This window comes from Lagenorhynchus albirostris, chromosome 19 (assembly GCF_949774975.1).
Source record: "Lagenorhynchus albirostris chromosome 19, mLagAlb1.1, whole genome shotgun sequence".
Taxonomy (NCBI): domain Eukaryota; kingdom Metazoa; phylum Chordata; class Mammalia; order Artiodactyla; family Delphinidae; genus Lagenorhynchus; species Lagenorhynchus albirostris.
In genome coordinates this window covers 46,029,833-46,047,864 of record NC_083113.1, presented here as the reverse complement: position 1 = coordinate 46,047,864, position 18,032 = coordinate 46,029,833, and the positions used below count along the sequence as shown (strand labels likewise).

The window sequence follows — 18,032 nt, the reverse complement described above, 5'->3', positions numbered from 1 at the left end:
AAGTTCATGACCACCTCTAACACACAATTCATCTTGACATGATTTATTTGCCTTGTTTGAGAATTCACCCATGTGGAGAATACCAGCATGGAAACAATCACTAGTTAAAATTTCCAACTGCACTTTTCACTGTCTGTAACTTCAAGTTTTTAAAAATTTGTTCAAGTTCCTCTTTTGGTGAGATTTCTGTGTAAAAGGAACATTAACAGGTCAGTAAGTTTAGCTCAAAGCTCTGGAATAAGAACTCATCAAAGGCTTCTCTAATCCACTTGTAAGAAGTGAGGAAGCAAAATTTAAATCATTGAGTATTGACTTTTTATTAGTCACTGTTCATAATTTGTTTCAACCAAAAGACAATACACACAGCAGAATTCTAATGCATCCCATGTAAATGTTTACATCCATTTTATTCCTCTCGCCTCTAAGACTTATCATTTAATTTAAAATTTTTTTTACATCTCAAAAATATGTCTGCAATAATTAGAACTTCATTAGCCGTCCCGCCTGGAAACAGCCTTTTAATATTTTTACAGTAAAGAAGATGTGATGGGGCTTAATGAAAATGTAACTTACAACATTATGAAAGAAAAGGGACTATACAGGGACATAGTGGGAGTTCACAAAGGAAAGAGTTCAGAAGCTCTTTCCCATGAAGCCCCCAAAGAGAAAACAAAAACAAAACACACAAAGCGCAACAGCAGGTTCCAAAAACAAAAACAAAAACAAAACTCCAATGTTCCATGTTGAAGTCAGAATCAGCCTCGTGGAAGTTCAAGAAGCAACTGTGCATGCTGCTTCAGCCTTTTCTTCTGTTTGAATGTTCCAGGTCCTGGAACCCTGTAGATGGGACCCACTCACCGCTATTGCTTGAAAAAGAGTTATTCACTTCCAGTTCTACAAGCAGGCCCACCCTCCTGAGCCAGAGCTGGTCAAAGTGTTTTAAACTTCAGGACTTTCTGAGCACGTCTCTTTTCAGTGATCCTCCCCATTCCCAAACTCCTGAGTGCACAGACGTGTACCACCTCTCCACCAACCACAAAGCTCGTGAGTATCCACTTTTTGCTCTCTAGCTCACTCTCTGTTTAGGACAATGTGGGTAATACACATTCACTAGAAAAAAACATACGCATTCAAACTTTCCTTCCCCTAGTTCTCATAGCCCAAATACTTTCCAATGCAGAAGATAATGAAGTTGAACCTTGAAAACAGTATCCCCTAATTTCCAACCTCTCAGAACAACATAAAAATGGAAAGCATGTTATATAGTAGACGGAAATACTCAAACCGTTAGTGCTAGACAGTTTTCTTATATAAATGGGACAAACAAGGGGTATGAAGCACATCTTTAATCTACAAGAGGGAAGAATCCCCTCCCAAATGTTACAGTGAGGAATGTTTCTTTAAATTAGAAAGACCTTAAAATGAACAGATAATCACTATACAGAGCATGAAACATTCCATGGCTGTCCAAATTACCTCGAGGTAACAGCACCGGAGCATAGTGGGAGAAGCTTCTCGGGTAGAGCACCCTTCCTACAGTTTTCTGAGATTACTTAGACAAATTCTCCTTTAGGATTACTGTGGGGGTGGGGAGGGAGTACAGAATAAAAACTACTCTGGAAGAGGGGAAAAAATGAGGTAAAAGTGCATGTGAAATTGTCCAAGTAAGTGTGTTTAGGCTCACTGCTTATCACCCTGGAGTTATGAAAACAGCCATGGAAATCACCCTTTTCTCACAATGGCTCTGAAGTTGTAAATCTAAACAATTTTGCTCCCCCGTGAATGGTTATACTAGGGAAAGAAATAACTGAAATGTGCAAGTATTCATAGAAATTAAGAGATTTCTCCTTTAGCAGCACGGCCAAATGAGAGGAGAACGAATTCTGATCCTAGAAACTAAGGCACACTGAAGCTTTCAAAGATCCAATCATTTGAAACAGTCTTCACAACCATCAGTATCCTAGGCAGTTAGTTACCTGGCCGCTAGTCCTTCAATACGGTGCTCAGGTTCACTCTCTGGAATCATTTCATATTCTACACAGCACCCTTTGTGTTAAGGCCATGATTTTTACCCTGTCTAGACAAAGCTATGGATGATCACATAACTCTACCTCAAAACTACATTCACGCAAGGAGACACTTTGTTCTGAGAGTAGACCCTTTCCAGCCCCATTAGCTAGCACTGTCTCATAGCATGATCTTCAGCAAATTTCTGAGATTCAAATCAGTTCAACTAAAGAAACTTGAGCTGGTTAACTATAAACGTGAGAGAGAAAATAAAGCCTCAACCACAAGAGGAATGTTAGACAAATTCTATTCAAGAAATCCACCAATATTATGTTAATCCTATCACGTTTCACAGCATTAAGTATCCATCCAATGAAATCAGTCTGCAAAGAAACCTTTAAAGACTATTTTTCATCACACAGGCAGAGCAGTTGTTTGAAACACACACTAGACCACAATTACTTTACTGAAAACTACGCACAAGGTAATATCCTGTTCTTGACTCAGTCAACCATTTACCCAGTAGAATAAGTTTTAGCAAATCTTGCTCTTAAATACTAAAATAAGACCAGAAAGTTCCCCCTTTGGAGCCTTTAGTTCAACTCCAGTTTGTCAAATGTTAGGAATAATCTAGCATCTGATACAGAGCTAGATTTGACAAGACACTGAAGATTTTAAGTAAAGGCTTGGTGAAATGGAGGGGGAAAAAATGGATATCTGTATCCAGTTTTAAGACCAAAGCCAAAGTGGTCCTTATACTGTACTCAATACAGTAATGATTGCAAATGTTTTAAGAGCAAGGTGGGCCTGACTTTTGCTTTTCTTTAGTACATCAGACATGGCACCTGTGCACCTGAACATACACAGTACATTCAACACGTGCCACAGGAGAGTCACCTTACCTCATGCCAGCAACTCAGTGTTAAGGTTTGATAACATGAGGGTCCTTTCTAAAAGCACTCGGTACTCTCACTAGTTTAAAAAGCTCCAGATCTCAAGTCTTTGATGCAGATACTCGTAAGATGAAAGACCAACTTCTCGCACTCAGGAAAGGATATTCCTACCCTATGGTGTCTATAAGACTTCCTCTGACATAGGGGGCAAGGAAGCTACAAGGCTTCATTCCAACACCATAAAGTACGATATAGGAAAGATTTCTTTAACTGCGTGGTCTTTATTTCAGTGCCAGTGTTACAGATACAACACAAATGTTCCAGTTAGAAGAAGGAATTCAAACGGAATGCCAAGGTCCAAGCCAGGCTCAGGAAATAAAAAGGGAGATTTGGAGTAATGGAGAAGATGACTCCAATATGCTCTAGAGTGAATCAGATACTCACTCTTCCTGTGGGCAAAGGTGCTTTTGTTAAGGAGTCTGTACTTTAAAAGTGGCAAACTCCTCTTTCCACCCATTTACCATAGTTCAGGCAAGTCATGGGTTTGGGAGAAACTTTAAAATTTGTAGTGGGAATAGGGGCATTAATAACTATTAATATACCTTTTGTAAATCGTCCACTTTGCACTTTAAGGGGAATCAATTTTGAAAATCATGGAGAGTACTCATGACTACAGCTAAAGAATGCAGAGAAAGGGGGGCTGGAAGAGCCTTTGAAGTTTCTATTACAAATAGAGCACCATATCCTTCATGCCAAATCTAAACAAAAGCTCTTTTTAACTGCATCTGTCCAGTGTTTACAAATAACCTTTCAAGGTCTGACCAGTTCTTGGTAACAAACATACATACATGTGTGTGTCTGTGTGTATACAGCAATGCACAGAAAAGGCTACCAGGAGCCTAATGCCTCTTTCAAACATTGGGGGAACCAGTAGAAAAAGGCAGGGCTCCCTCATGTCCACCGTTACATTTCCGTTCTCAATGCCAGATGTAAAAAGCGCCTGAAGATGGTAACCCAGCTAGTGAGGAGTAAATACCCCACCTCACCCACAGAGAAACACAGTAAAAAGAAGGGGCAACTCTTTGCTGCAGAGACAGAGTGAGTGTCTTCTTGCCATGAATTCCAGTCCTCTCCTCCAGACCAGCTGCTTATTTCCTCAGGGGCTCAGGGAATGTTGATTCTGGCTGTAAATGTAGGAGGGGTGGAGAAGTGCAGAAAAAGGAGAGGAGGAGGAAGAGTGCAAAGTAGCCTCCAGAAGCAGCCGGCCTCAACAGTGGAGGAGAGGAGATTAGTCTTTAACAATGCTTCAAGGTCAGCAATAACTTTAGGAAAATCCTCCTCAACAGTTCTCTTCAGCTCCTCATGCCCATGGTACAGTTGGGGGGGACTTGCAGTGATCATAATCTCCTTCCCAGAGTTCCTTTGATTGAGTGGGATAAGAATGAGAATGGTGCTGGACCCTCATTGCCAGGACTGAGGGGGAAAGTTGTTCACCTCTGCTAGATCTTGCATTGCTGAGCCCTTGTGATTATATGTGAGCTTGATCCGCATTCGCAGCTGTTGCTGTCAGAAGAAAAGACAATAAAAAATTACACACTGAAATAAAATCTTTAGAATCTGTACAGTCTACAAATAGACTTTTAATCTTAGAAAACACATATTATTTTAAAGCAGAATTCTCTTAAAAATGAAACACAGGCAAAAAACAACAACAAAAACCACCTAATACTCTAGCTATTAGCCAACATCATGCAGTCAAGTAGAGAAAATGCATCTCCAGAACTCACTGTTGGCTTCAATCCTAGAACCACATTAACAGGACAGAACCACTCAGGAGTATTTTCACAGAAACATTTGCTAAGTACTTTTCTCAAGATTCAACCCTTGTATCCAATTTTCTAGAAAAATGAGGTAAACGTACTCATCTTATGCTCTACATTCAGATATACTGGTTGCTTTGTCCCCCCCTCCCCATGCAAAAACCTAGACTTTTAAGCCTCTAAATAGAGAAATCTTTAAATGTGCATTTTAAAGATTTTTTTTTTGATATGGACCATTTTTAAAGTCTTTATTGAATTTGTTATAATATTGCTTCTGTTTTACGTTTTGGTTTTTTGGCCATGAGGCATGTGTGATCTTAGCTCCCCGACCAGGGATCACACCCACACTCCCTGCATTGGAAGGTGAAGTCTTAACCACTGGACCGTGGGGAAGTCCTCTAAGTGTGCATTTTAATGAGATGCCACTAAACCATTTTGTGTGTCTGGGCTTCACTTATTATCTACAAAAGAACAAGGAGGTTAGACCAGACATTTAAAAAGATTTCTTTTCTGCTGTGAGTCAGAAAAACCTTTGAGAAACAAAGCAAATTTTATTTCAGGGAATATGCTTACACCTTGCTCAGATAATGTCTTCAACTGTGCTACTCACCTTCTGTGGGTTCAAAACTTTAATGACTTGTGTGATGGTCCCCGTATTAAATGCTGGGACGATGCTGCTGCTAGGAGACAGAAGCTGCAGCTGGAATGTCTGGGGGGAACAAAGGGCACTCTTCAGAAAAATACACTTAACACTATGTCAGAGATGTCAACAAATACAGTCAGACACGCAGATGATGGTTCAATTACCAGATTTACCTACTACTAAATTCTATTTGTTTTTCAGATATCAGCAATTCACAGCATGTGGGCTATCACTTCATGGCATTTATAAAACGCCATTGTTTCTAGCAATGAGCTACTCTTTCCTTCCTGGTAGAAGCAACTTTAGCCTACCACTTTTCAAAAAGTAACCAATTCTCGTTCTGGCAACCTCAGTTAATAGTAACTGATCAACTATGTAACTAAAAAAACAAAACAAAAAACAACAGCAACAAAAAAAATGGGTCCCTGCGGTTAAAAAAAACTAGAAAGAAATGAAAAGGTTTCTAAAAATAGTAAACCAGCACACTAGTCACCAACTACACGCCTTCAAACTTTTGTGTATTTGGACGGTTGGGATCAGAGACTTGAACCTTTGTTTTCTAAAGCCTATATAATCTGGAATGTGTCAAGGGTTACTCCTACAGGACAGAGGTAAAGGAAAAGCTGAAAAAAGCCAGTTTGTTAATACGTATGTGGAACACATCAGGATTTCTACATTGGGGACACAAAGCCCTAACAGAAAAATTATGTGCAGAACTAACCCATACAGCAAAAGACCTGGAAAAGCCAAACACCATAATTTATTGAGTGCTGGTGGATTTTGTTTGTTTGTTTACAGGGAAGAGAGATAAAAGAGCTGTGAGCAAGACAGGTAAGTCATAGTTAGCACCATATAGTATGTATGCAGCTATTTTACAGACTAGGGTTACAAAAATTTTCCTGAAAGTTTAGTCTCCTAAAATATTAGAGAGAGAGGAGAATTAGAGAGAGAGAAAGAGAAAGAAGAGAAGAGGGGGAGAGAGAAAGAAAGGGATGGAGGGAGAGAAAAGAGAGAAGGGCAAAGGGGAGAGAAAGAGAGGGAGGGAAGGAAGAAAGGAGGGAAGGAGGTTCGTGGGTCTAGGTCTTCTCTAAGGCCAAAAATTATAAAAGCAGAAATTTAATCTCAATGCACAGGTTTATTACTTTGGGACTTATTCATAAGTCTACTGTCAAGATAAATTATGTAAGCTAAAATTCATTTATTTACATTTATTTCATTAAATGTTAGATGGCATCAACTGTAATTCACACCATTATTTTATGTACCACTGAGAAAGAAAATAGGCTGCCAATGAAACTATGACAAGGGTATCAATTTTAAAACGTACCTCAATTTCAGAAATAACAAAAAGTAAAAATAGTATTAGTAGAATCTACGAAATACAACGTTTTGAAGTTCAAGATACATCATGATATGCAAATAGGCATTGTATAGTACAACACCAAGAAGAAGGCCATACTTTAAAGCAGAGACAGTATGTTGCTAGAACCGCAGCGTAAAATAATAAGTATAAAACTCTAAGTTGTAGCAACTAACATTTACTGAGCACCGAACATATGAAAAGTGCTTAAAACAGTACCTGGCACATAAAACTCATTTATTCCTCAAAGGAACCCTATGAATTAGATATCACGATGACACACCCCCTTTGCAAATGAAGACACTGAGGCATAGAGATTAAGTAACCTGCTTAATGTCATACAACTAGTATTGAAACCACTAACTCTACTGCTTGTAAAACATCTACATTATTCTGACTCCTAAAAATCCAAGTAAAGAAGGTTGCAAAGTCAGCAGTAACCACAAGTAAAAGGTCTTCAATTTCCAAAATTGTGTTGTCTGAATGTCATACTTCACATGTCACTGAAAAGATCAGATTAGCCTAATCTATCCCAGGGGTTGGTAAAATATGGTCCATGGGCCAAGAATGAACTGACACCTCTTTCTGCAAGTGTTTTATTGGAACAGAGCCACCACCTTTATATATCGCCCATGACAGTTTTGGCACTATGACAGCATATAGCCTAAAATACTCACTATCTCGTCTTTTACAGAAAAATTTTGCCCACTCCTCATTCTACATTTTCCTTTTTCAAAACTTTTCATTATTCAATGATGAACATAAACACTCCTTAAACTAAGATTTGGTATAAACAAAACTTCAATTTACAAAAACAAGCAGTCATTGCATCAATAGTAAACTAGATGTTAATGAAGGAGGAATGTTTCTCTCACATTATCAAGAGGCAAAAACTTTTAATTCTGATCCAGTGACTAGAAGAGAATATCAAATACATGAAGTCTCTCATCTTGATTGAACTTTAATTCCACATTACAATTTGTGCTTTTTAGGTCTTTACCACTGTAATACTGAACCCCAACCTATCCTCAGTGCCCTGAGCATTAATGAATCACCTTGTAGAATTCTGCTCTGTCGCTATTAGGCTGCCCTTCCTTTATCCATTGTAGACAATACTAACTGTAAGAATATTTTTGACTAAGCAGAAAGTATTCATTAAAAATGACATGCTTAGTTAAAAAAAAAATGACATGCTTTAATGAACCATAATAGTTAATTACTGTTAGTTTGAGTTAAATCTGCAAATTTAGTTTAATCTCTGAACATTAAAATATATCCCTTACCAAATACATAAAAAATAATCCGCCGATTTTTAATTCAAGGAAAAAGGCCAAGAAGACAATTATAGTACCTTTGGTACTGCAGCCTGGAAAACAAAGTCCGTCATGTCCAGCTCTGTGCTGTTGGAGGCCTGTATCGTTATCACTGTGACACTGGGGTTGGTGTTTGACCGTTCAAAGGTGAATTCTATCTTCAAGCCATTCTTACTGTATGCTGTGATGGAGGGGATGCCTGGGAAAGCACAGGGAGATCAGTCTAATTGTAGTCAGCCTAATGCTTGCAAAATTATTACTTCCTTTCTTCAACAACTATCTCTCATTGCTCTAATGATGATAACACCAGTGATCGTACCTGTAGCAATGTCATTGAAGAGAGGCTGTGATGAAAGCCCATCCAACAAGAAGGGGGGCTGGGATATCTGTGGGACTGAGGCAGGGGCGGGAGCAGCAGCTGGAGCACCTAAATGAAACATCCCAAAGTTAGGTCAATCTTAGCCAGAATGACAAATCTCACCAAGAAAATATGGAAGAAAATTATCATGATCTCAAATTAAGGGAAGGATGCCTTAAACAAGATGCAAAAATAACTAAAAATTCAAATACTTTAAAATGAATAACTTCTGTTCATTAAAAAAAAACATAAAAAAATAGACCAAAGGCAGAAGAAAATGTATGCTACAAAATAACAAATGGATGATTACTCAGAACTATAAATATCTTTTACAAATAAATAAGGAAAAAAGTTAACCTAATTTAAAAGTGGTAAGAGAAGTGAACAAGCATTTCACAAAAGAAGGACTGCTTTGATTAATTCTTGCATATTTACACAGGGAGACATGTTACAAAAAGTGTGCATAGCAAGATAATTTCTAACAATGAAATTCTGGAAACAAAATGTCCATCATCAAAATAATGGGTAAGTAAATTGTGGTACACTGACAAAATAAAATACTATACATATACAGCAGTAAAAATGTGAATGCACTAGAAATGCACTTAACATGGATTATTCACAAATACAATGTTTAGCAAAAAAAAGCAAGATATAAAAGTACACATGCAGTTGGATACCAGTTCTAAAAAGGCAAAAAATGGCAAAACAATACTACACACTGTATCATTCTAGACATACACATGAATGGTAAACACCAAAGCTAACACTATTTTAGAATAGAGAGTAGTTACCTCTGGGATCAAGAGGGAAGGAGATAAGGCAGTACACAGGGAATGTCAACTCTCTTAGTAACATTTTATTTTACAAGCTAAGTAGATCAAGGCATTTATTAATTTTAACACACACACACACCCTGGGAGAGGTGGTGTGGAGTGGGGGAAAGAAATCATCAGATTATCATACTTATTTGATCCTTCCAAATAAGAACAAGTTAAGGAGGGCCAGGGATAGAACGTGATCATGAACTAACAGAAATCAAGATTCTAAGAAGAGGCATAAGAAAATTCAGCAAAAGAAAGAGAATGCATTTTATGCTTAAATAGGTTTCAAACTACTTATAAAATTAACTGAAATTATACCATTTAAAAAATTCACAAAATGAAATAAAGGCTGAATTAGCTTAAAAAAAATAATGCCCAAGTACACTAGAAAAAAAATCACATACTAAAAATTAGCAAGGAAGGTAGAAATACATATGGCTAAGCAAAGCACAAGGAGCTAAAACAAATGTGGACACCACAGGATGTGCAGTCAAGCAGATTACCAATGAAGAATATAAACAAATATTCATATAGTTATCCTAGTTTTTATAAATCTAATCTAGTAATTTTCCCACAATTTCCATTTTCAAAACAATTTTAGAAACGTGTTCCCATGGAAAATCACAGGCTACCCAAGACACACAGGCAACATATGAGTCCCTAAGTCCCCCAAATTTTAGCTTTTTTCCTCCTGCAATGGTACAATACGTAGTTTTGAGAAACAACAGAAACTCACTGCTCCAGTTCCTCTAAAAGCTCATACTAAATTTATTTCCTACTTTCTACTGATTTAAATTACTGTGCATTACGATATGACTGTAATGATGGCTTAAAGAATCTAGAACTTAAAATTTTTTTACTTAAAAATTAAAAAAATGGGAAAACGTGTTTAAACTCATTATGAATAAGGAAAGGAAAATCTAGACTTTTTAACATTTTATCATTTTACTTTTTCATTTAAGACTAGAAAAACAAGAAAGTCAGAACAAAAACAAAACATTAAGACCCCATGATAAATGAGTTAAAGGATACAAAAGGAACGTACGAAAAGGAAATTCATGTATAATGCACATATGGATAAATATAAAACATTCCCTTGAATGAAAAAATAAAAATTAACAAAATGATAGCATCAATCTTTCAACTGTTAGGGCTTTTTAAAAAAGATGATAATATTTATGACTATACAGTGAAACTCATGGCCATATACATTGAGGAAACAATAAATAACATTTACCAAGTGCCTACTATGTGTCATGCATGTACTAAGTCACTGTTCCTCACAATACCCTATGACGTTAAGTATTTATCCTTCTTACTTTAAACAGATTCAGACAGATTAAGCCTAACTTAGCCTAAGAATGTAAACCCAAAATAAATTTGGACAAATTTATGTAATAACGATATGTTGAGGCATCAGTTATGATAAGAAAAATCTGGAAACAAACAAAATGCCCAATAGTAAGGAACTGAATAAATAATGGTTCAAACTTCTTAATGAAATATTAGACAACCATTTAAAATTATAATTGGTAAGATTATGTACTAACATGGAAATGCTATTATGTTAATAAATAAAGCATATCATCTATACACTACGGTTTGTTTTGGCCATGCCGCACAGCTTGCAGGATCCTAGTTCCCTGACCAGGGTCTGAACCCAGGCCCTAAGCAGTGAAAGCATAGTCCTAACCACTGGACTGCCAGGGAATTCCCCATACACTATGTTTTAAACATGGGATTGTTTTTGTTTTTCCATATATCTAGGATAGCTTTGGCATCTCAAGATTTGAAAATGACTATTTGTAAATGGCTCTAAGTACATGACAAGTAACATTTCTAAATTCTGTTAAGACAAATACAAACCATAAGCTCTGGGAGGCTGCTACGTTAGGAAAAAAATCATTTAGCTTGTGATAGCCAGTCTAGATGAGCATTCAACAACTTTATCCTATGGCTGTTTTCTACGTAAGGTCATGTATGCTGTAACTCTCCATTATACTTTTAAAGAAGTCACTTAAGATTAGAAATTATAGGCTACAGTGATACTCTTGGACTCTTTTTTTAAAAAATTTATTTATTTTTGGCTGTGTTGAGTCTTCATTGCTGCACGCGGGCTTTCTCTAGTTGCGGTGAGTGGGGGGCTACTCTTTGTTGCGGTGCGCAGGCTTCTCATTGTGGTGGCTTCTCTTGTTGTGGAGCATGGTCTCTAGGCATGTGAGCTTTTGTAGTTGTGGCACACAGGTTCAGTAGTTGTAGCTCACGAGCTCTAGAGCGCAGGCTCAGTAGTTGTGGCACGGGCTTAGTTGCTCTGCAGCATGTGGGATCTTCCCGGACAAGGGCTTGAACCCATGTCCCCTGCATTGGCAGGCGGATTCTTAACCACTGTGCCACCAGGGAAGCCCTCTTGGACTCTCTTGAACTCTTGTGTTCACAATATCTCTGAACACATTAATTACAAATGTCTACTACATATAAATAAAGAAAAGATATTCCCAAATGAAAAGTTATATTTGAATATTATAACCATGGATGACTTTCTCCTTCCATTGCTTTAATACCAAGGTGAGAGACAGGGAGAGAGAGGGAAGGAGGAAAACAGTTGACATCTCTCCACTCTCTACAAACGGCCACAGTTCTTGGAAACTAACCATGAGTAGAAAGAAACCTAGAAAAAGTAATGTATTTCTTGGGATGTGTTTCTTTTCTAACCTGAGACAGTCCTTTCTATCTTAAAATGCTATGAGTAATTTACTCTCCAAAAAATTAAAAATTAGACTTTAAGGAATCCCTATTAATTATCTCTAGAGTATTAGTATGGCAACATATCCCAGATGTTGTGAAGACTCTTGCTTTTCACTTAGCCTCTCCCATCTTCAACTGTTTCATGTGCTAGATAGAAAGGCTATGTTCAGTACAGTTTTTCCCTAAGGCCCTTATCCCTAACCAAGCATGAAATAACTCTAGTCTGACCTCACCTGTAAGGTTGATGTCTCCCAGCAAATCAAGAAGTTCTCCACCAGCAGAAGCTGGTTTGCTTGTAGGTGCAGTTGGAATGACAGGTGTTATGTCATTTCCTCCCAACAAATCCAATAAATCATTGGCCTAAACAAGGAAATAAAATCTTATTCATTAGTCATTGCCTAATCTGTATCTGATGCAAAGCCCTTTCAACACTTAAAAATAAGGAAGAGAACCATCAATCAATCCAGGAACACTGAAAGGTATCAGCTAAGAGATAGGTTCTAAGGAACTATAAGATCATGAAGATCCCCAGATAAGCAAGGGAAAAGCTACCTGGCTGGTGGGCTGTGGCCCAGAGGGTGGTGGCTTGGTCTCTAGAGGAGCTGGTTCTGTCTCTCCATTTGTCTGCACAATCTCAGTAGGGCCATTTGTGGTTACTTTTTCCATGACAGGCATTCTCTCAAGCAGAGCAGACCTGAAAGAATCTGAAGTGGTTAAATTCTAGGCAGTTAACCTAGCTTCCCTACCCAAAACAATCACTGTAACTATATTGGAGCCAAACATGTAGAGACATCTCCCCTACCCACATCCCAACACAGACACTAAAACAGAAGCTGGATTACAAGAATACATGACCTAAATTCCTGGCTGGATTAAGGGCAGGCAAGAAACACTGAATGGACAAACTGTCCCTCTAAATCCCAAGACACTGGGAATTCTCAGTGATAGAGAAATTGGAATGAAAGAACAGCAAGTAAGTACGTATTAGCAGTTTCCAATTAAGAAGATACTGGGGCTTCCCTGGTGGCACAGTGGTTGAGAGCCCGCCTGCCGATGCAGGGGACACAGGTTCGTGCCCCGGTCCGGGAAGATCCCATATGCCGCAGAGCGGCTGGGCCTGTGAGCCATGGCCGCTAAGCTTGCGCGTCCAGAGCCTGTGCTCCGCAACAGGAGAGGCCGCAACAGTGAGAGGCCCGCGTACCGCAAAAAAAAAAAAAAGAAGATACTGCATAACAGAAGAGGGAAAAAAGATACTGCATAACAGAAGACACTGCACACCAAAATGTTAATAGTAATGATATCTGAATGCAATTCTCTTGAGAAAAAAACAACTCCCACTTCTTCACCAAATAAAATGGAAAATGAAGCAAACTTTCTCTACCAAAAGAAAGGTGAGAAGGGGACTAAAGGAACATAGTTCACTTATTTCTTTAGAGGCTAGGCAGAATAGAAGATGGACAAAACACAAGGGGCCAAGCAGTTAGAACTAAACAGAGTTGTGAAGTCTGGCTAATAAAGCACGAGGGATGAATCTCCTTTACGGGTTTATCGTGACAATTTGTTTGAGATGCTAAGAGGCACATGCATTGTTTACTTTCTTTTACTTACCTCATATGGTCATATTTCTTAAAAAGTGCATTATATTCTACTGCCCTCTGCTGGAGCTCCACATCAATGCTGCTTCCATAGATGGAAACCACTTTCTTAATTCGGCTTTGGGATAAAATGACAAACAAATTCAAATACCCAAAAGAAAGTTCATAAACAAGCAGAGAGAATAATGTTTGAAACAGAGGGTTCTGGTTAAAATTTTGAAATGCTCTTTTCTTAATGTACATAACTTTTCAAAAACAAAACACTTTTCCTTTATGTTCATTCATCTGACATATAGCTCAAGACCATCATACTTATTACCATCATACTTATTCTAGTTGTAATACTAGATTTTGTCTGTTAAATATCTCATACCCTAAAATTTGCTAGACAAAAGTACCGATTATTAATTTGCTACAAAAGAATAAATTTATAGTGTTCACTCTCTTCTTTAATAACTTTAAAGTAAGCTTTTATCAACAAGTGGGTCATGGCATCAGACTTCTTTCAACAAAAGGTCATTACCTGACACCAAATTCTTCTACTTCACAATTTAAATAGTAAAAAATACCATTCTTCACGAGGCTTAACATTAAAAATTAAAGCAGAGGGCTTCCCTCGTGGCGCAGTGGTTGAGAGTCCGCCTGCCGAGGCAGGGGACACAGGTTCGTGCCCTGGTCTGGGAAGAGCCCGCGAGCCATGGCCGCTGAGCCTGCACGTCCAGAGCCTGTGCTCCGCAACGGGAGAGGCCACAACAGTGAGAGGCCCGCGTACCACAAAAAAAAAAAAAAAAAAAAAATTAAAGCAGAAGGTCTAAGAGAACTAAGTTTAAATATGCTTGGCTGGGAGACTGATCCAAGAATTGACTTTTCGTCAAAACAGTAAAAAGAAAAAAATAAACCAGAACCCTTATATGGGAAAATAACTTCGCTACTTTAAAAGAGAAAATAGGCATGGGGGATGACAGGGAGCAAAATATAGATAAAATAAGGATTAACCATGAAATGATGATTGTTATTGAGGAATAAAAGTATATGCAATTGATTTTACTATTCTACTTTTGCTTTTGCTTGAAATTTTCCATAATAAAGTTTTTAAAAATTACAAAACAACATGTTCACCCTACTTTTTCTCCATACTCACTTTACAGTACAGGTGAATCGAGTAGAGAGCTTCATAATGGCAGTGAGGGCATAACCTCGTGTCACTGAGGTGGACATATTAGAGATTAGGACACTTTCTAAAATATCCAACACTTCATCCTCTGTTACCTGTGCAGAAAAAAAAAAAAGACAATATAAGATGAATTTTAACTGTAAATATCTACATCTGATATTAAGTCACAGGATGTCACCAGAAAGACAATCCTGCCATCATCATTACCAAAGCTTCTAACATAATCTGTGCTTTGCCAGAGTAACTGTACAACCTAACCCACCAACCAGAAGCATGTAGGAGGGAGGTAAAAAGGATGGAAAATACCCATTGGGGGCTGAGAGGCATTTTATGACTTTCAAAGGCAGAAGGAGAGGAAGAAAGGAAAAAGATTCATAGAGTTAAAGTGTTGTTGCCACAACTTCTCTGAAATCCAGTCCTTTAATGAGCAAATGGAAACATGGATACACTCTCATTTCTTATCAGCCAGAGGGTAAGAGAAACAATGTAAGTCAGTCTGATGGGATGGGGGGTAGGTCCTAAACGCAGTTTTAATATCTCACAATGGCCCAGTAAGTTCCAACTCAAAAATCAGCAGGTTTTCCAATGTAATTCTGGAATTGCTTCTTTAAAAGGTTTTCAAGGAATCAATCTCAACTGATTAAACACTACTCTCTTAAAACCAAAAACATTGTTTTTCCCCCTCCTTAACCAAGAGTGACAAAGGGTACCTGAATAGGCTCTTCCTCTTCACATTGGCCAGATACAAGAAGATCTCCATATTCACCTATACACCAGGCAGCTACTTGCACCAAAGGTTGCTGTCAAAAGAAAGTCACCGTTTGTCAAAGATTTCAGTCCTTTAAAGGATTAATACAAATCACAGGTCATCTAATCATAAAGGTCAAAACTGAGGCACCTCTAGAGTGACAGTAGTAAGAGTATATCAGGAAAATAAAGGGCAATTTCCCCCTAAAAGTGAAAGTACTTACCTGAGAATAATCACCAAGAATTGCTTTGTACAAGCGCTGGACAGTATAGGCATGCATCTCCACACTATTGGTTATTAACTGGATCAAGTTGGGAACTGCATCATCACGAACATAGCTTCCTGCCTAAAAGGAAATGCGGACAGTTACCCCTAGAAACACACAGTAATAATAAGAAATGTTAGCTAGTATTGTTGCTGTTCAAAGGAGACTACTACAGAACACCCTCAAAGATAAAGTTGTTTCCAATTCTCATGTTTATAAGCAGTTCAAACTTCAAAGTCTTTTTCTTTTTTACTGGAGTATAGTTGATTTACAATGTTGTGTTACTTTCAGGTGTACGGCAAAGTGAATCAGTTATACATACACATATATCCACTCTTTTTTTAGATTCTTTTCCCATACAGGCCATTTCAGAGTATTGAGTACAGTTCCCTATGCTCTACAGTAGGTTCTTATTAGTTACCTATTTTATATATAGTAGTGTGTATATGTCAATCCCCATCTCCCAATTTATCCCTCCCCCCTTAAAGTCTTATTTAAATGAATATTCTAAAGTTTTAAGATTTTATAAAAAATAAAAACTTCTCCTCGTCCAAAGTAAAAAAAAAAAAGTTTAAAATTTAAGAAGCCTTCTCTACTCAAAACAGGTAAGGTCTACGATTACAAAAATTTAAGAAATACATTCACTGGGAACTTAATTACAACCACCTCTCCCTTCCCACAACTCCCCAACACAGGTGTTAAAATCACATGAGCTAGCTATAGTAGTCACGCTACTCTGGGGGATGGAGAAAGGAGTGTACATGAACAGTTCAAAAAGGCTTGTTAAATAAGATGAGACTGAAATAAATAGTAACTTTTAAAAAACCTGAGTTTAGGGGACTTCTTTGGTGGTCCAGTGATAAAGAATCTGCCTTCCAATGCAGGGGACGTGGGTTCGATCCCTGGTCGGGGAACTAAGACCTCACATGCTGCAGGGCTTAGAACTAAGCCCGTGCGCCTCAACAAGACAGCACACATGCTGCAAACTACAGAGCCCACGCACTCTGGAGCCTGCGTGCCACAACTAGAGAGAGAAAACCCGCACACCACAACTAGAGAGAAGCCCTTGCACCACAATGAAGAGCCCACACGTCACAACGGAAGATCCCGAGTGCCTCAAGAAGATCCTGTGTGCTGCAACTAAGACCCGACGCAGCCAAATAAATATGTAAATAAGCAAACAAACAAATAAAAAACCTGAGTTTATTCACACTCCTTTAAAAACTAGTTTATAAATATAGAACCAATAAGTAGTCCCAGGAATAGGAAATATTTTGTATTTAATTATCCACATTAAAAAAAAAAAAGAAAACCTTGATCTCTTTATTGTCCTCTTGACTAGTGGAATCTTGAGATTTACAACCACAAAAACAAAATACAGCTATTTAACCTATGAGGAAACTAAATTTTGGCCTTATCAGAGCATGATGATAACCAGGCTGCACAGGACATATAAACAGTGGAACCTGTGCCTAGTATCAGCCCACCTTGGTCAATCTCCCATTACTGGACAGAAGAGTTGATCGGATTTACAAGACTGAGACCAGGCCTACCCATGTGTACTTTAGAGAGGAAAAAGACAAAGAAAAAATCCCAGGTGGCTGGGATACCCACTCCTGTTAAGAAACACAAAGACAGGGCTTCCCTGGTGGTGCAGTGGTTGAGAGTCCACCTGCCGATGAGAGGGACACGGCTTTGTGCCCTCGTCTGGGAGGATCCCACGTGCCGCGGAGCAGCTGGGCCCATAAGCCATGGCTGCTGAGCCTGCGCGTCTGGAGCCTGTGCTCCGCAACGGGAGAGGCCACAATGGTGAGAGGCCCGCGTACCGCAAAAAAAAAAAAAAAAAAAAAAAAAAGAAACACAGAGACAGAGGGAGAAGTTTAGGGAAATGGTCAAAAAGGAAAGGTGAGAAGCTAAAAAGCAGGTAATTAGTGGTGTGACTTAGATATTTACATTCTTCCCTAATAGGAAAAAGCAGAGTGTTTTATTATTTTTTTAAATAAATTTATTTATTGTATTTATTTGTTATTTTTGGCTGCATTTGGTCTTCGCTGCTGCGAGCCGGCTCTCTCTAGTTGCAGTGAGTGGGGAGCTACTCTTCATCGCGGTGCACGGGCTTCTCATTGCGATGGTTCTCTTGTTGCAGAGCACAGGCCCTAGGCGTGGGGGCTTCAGTAGTTGTGGTACGTGGGCTTCAGTAGTTGTGGCTCGCAGGCTTAGTTGCTCCATGGCATGTGGGATCTTCCTGAACCAGGGCTCGAACCAGTGTCCCCCTGAATTGGCAGGC

The 18,032-nt window shown here is 38.5% G+C and overlaps 1 protein-coding gene across 4 annotated transcripts in view; it reads right to left on the bottom strand.

Annotated features, from left to right (window-relative positions):
• Positions 1 to 298: 298 nt before the first annotated feature.
• AP1G1 (adaptor related protein complex 1 subunit gamma 1) overlaps positions 299 to 18,032 on the bottom strand; it is an 80,514-nt gene continuing 62,780 nt past the window's right edge. For 3 of the 4 annotated variants that reach the window (XM_060130009.1, XM_060130007.1, XM_060130011.1), the window contains 10 exons: positions 15,704 to 15,826; positions 15,443 to 15,532; positions 14,700 to 14,827; positions 13,572 to 13,676; positions 12,516 to 12,657; positions 12,197 to 12,323; positions 8,356 to 8,463; positions 8,075 to 8,235; positions 5,331 to 5,429; positions 299 to 4,463 (listed from right to left, as the gene is read on the bottom strand). In XM_060130009.1, the coding sequence (XP_059985992.1) occupies positions 4,362 to 4,463; positions 5,331 to 5,429; positions 8,075 to 8,235; positions 8,356 to 8,463; positions 12,197 to 12,323; positions 12,516 to 12,657; positions 13,572 to 13,676; positions 14,700 to 14,827; positions 15,443 to 15,532; positions 15,704 to 15,826 (1,185 nt within the window). In that variant the 3' untranslated portion in view covers positions 299 to 4,361. The remainder of the gene's footprint in view (positions 4,464 to 5,330; positions 5,430 to 8,074; positions 8,236 to 8,355; positions 8,464 to 12,196; positions 12,324 to 12,515; positions 12,658 to 13,571; positions 13,677 to 14,699; positions 14,828 to 15,442; positions 15,533 to 15,703; positions 15,827 to 18,032) is intronic. The other variant, XM_060130010.1, reaches the window with a different exon arrangement.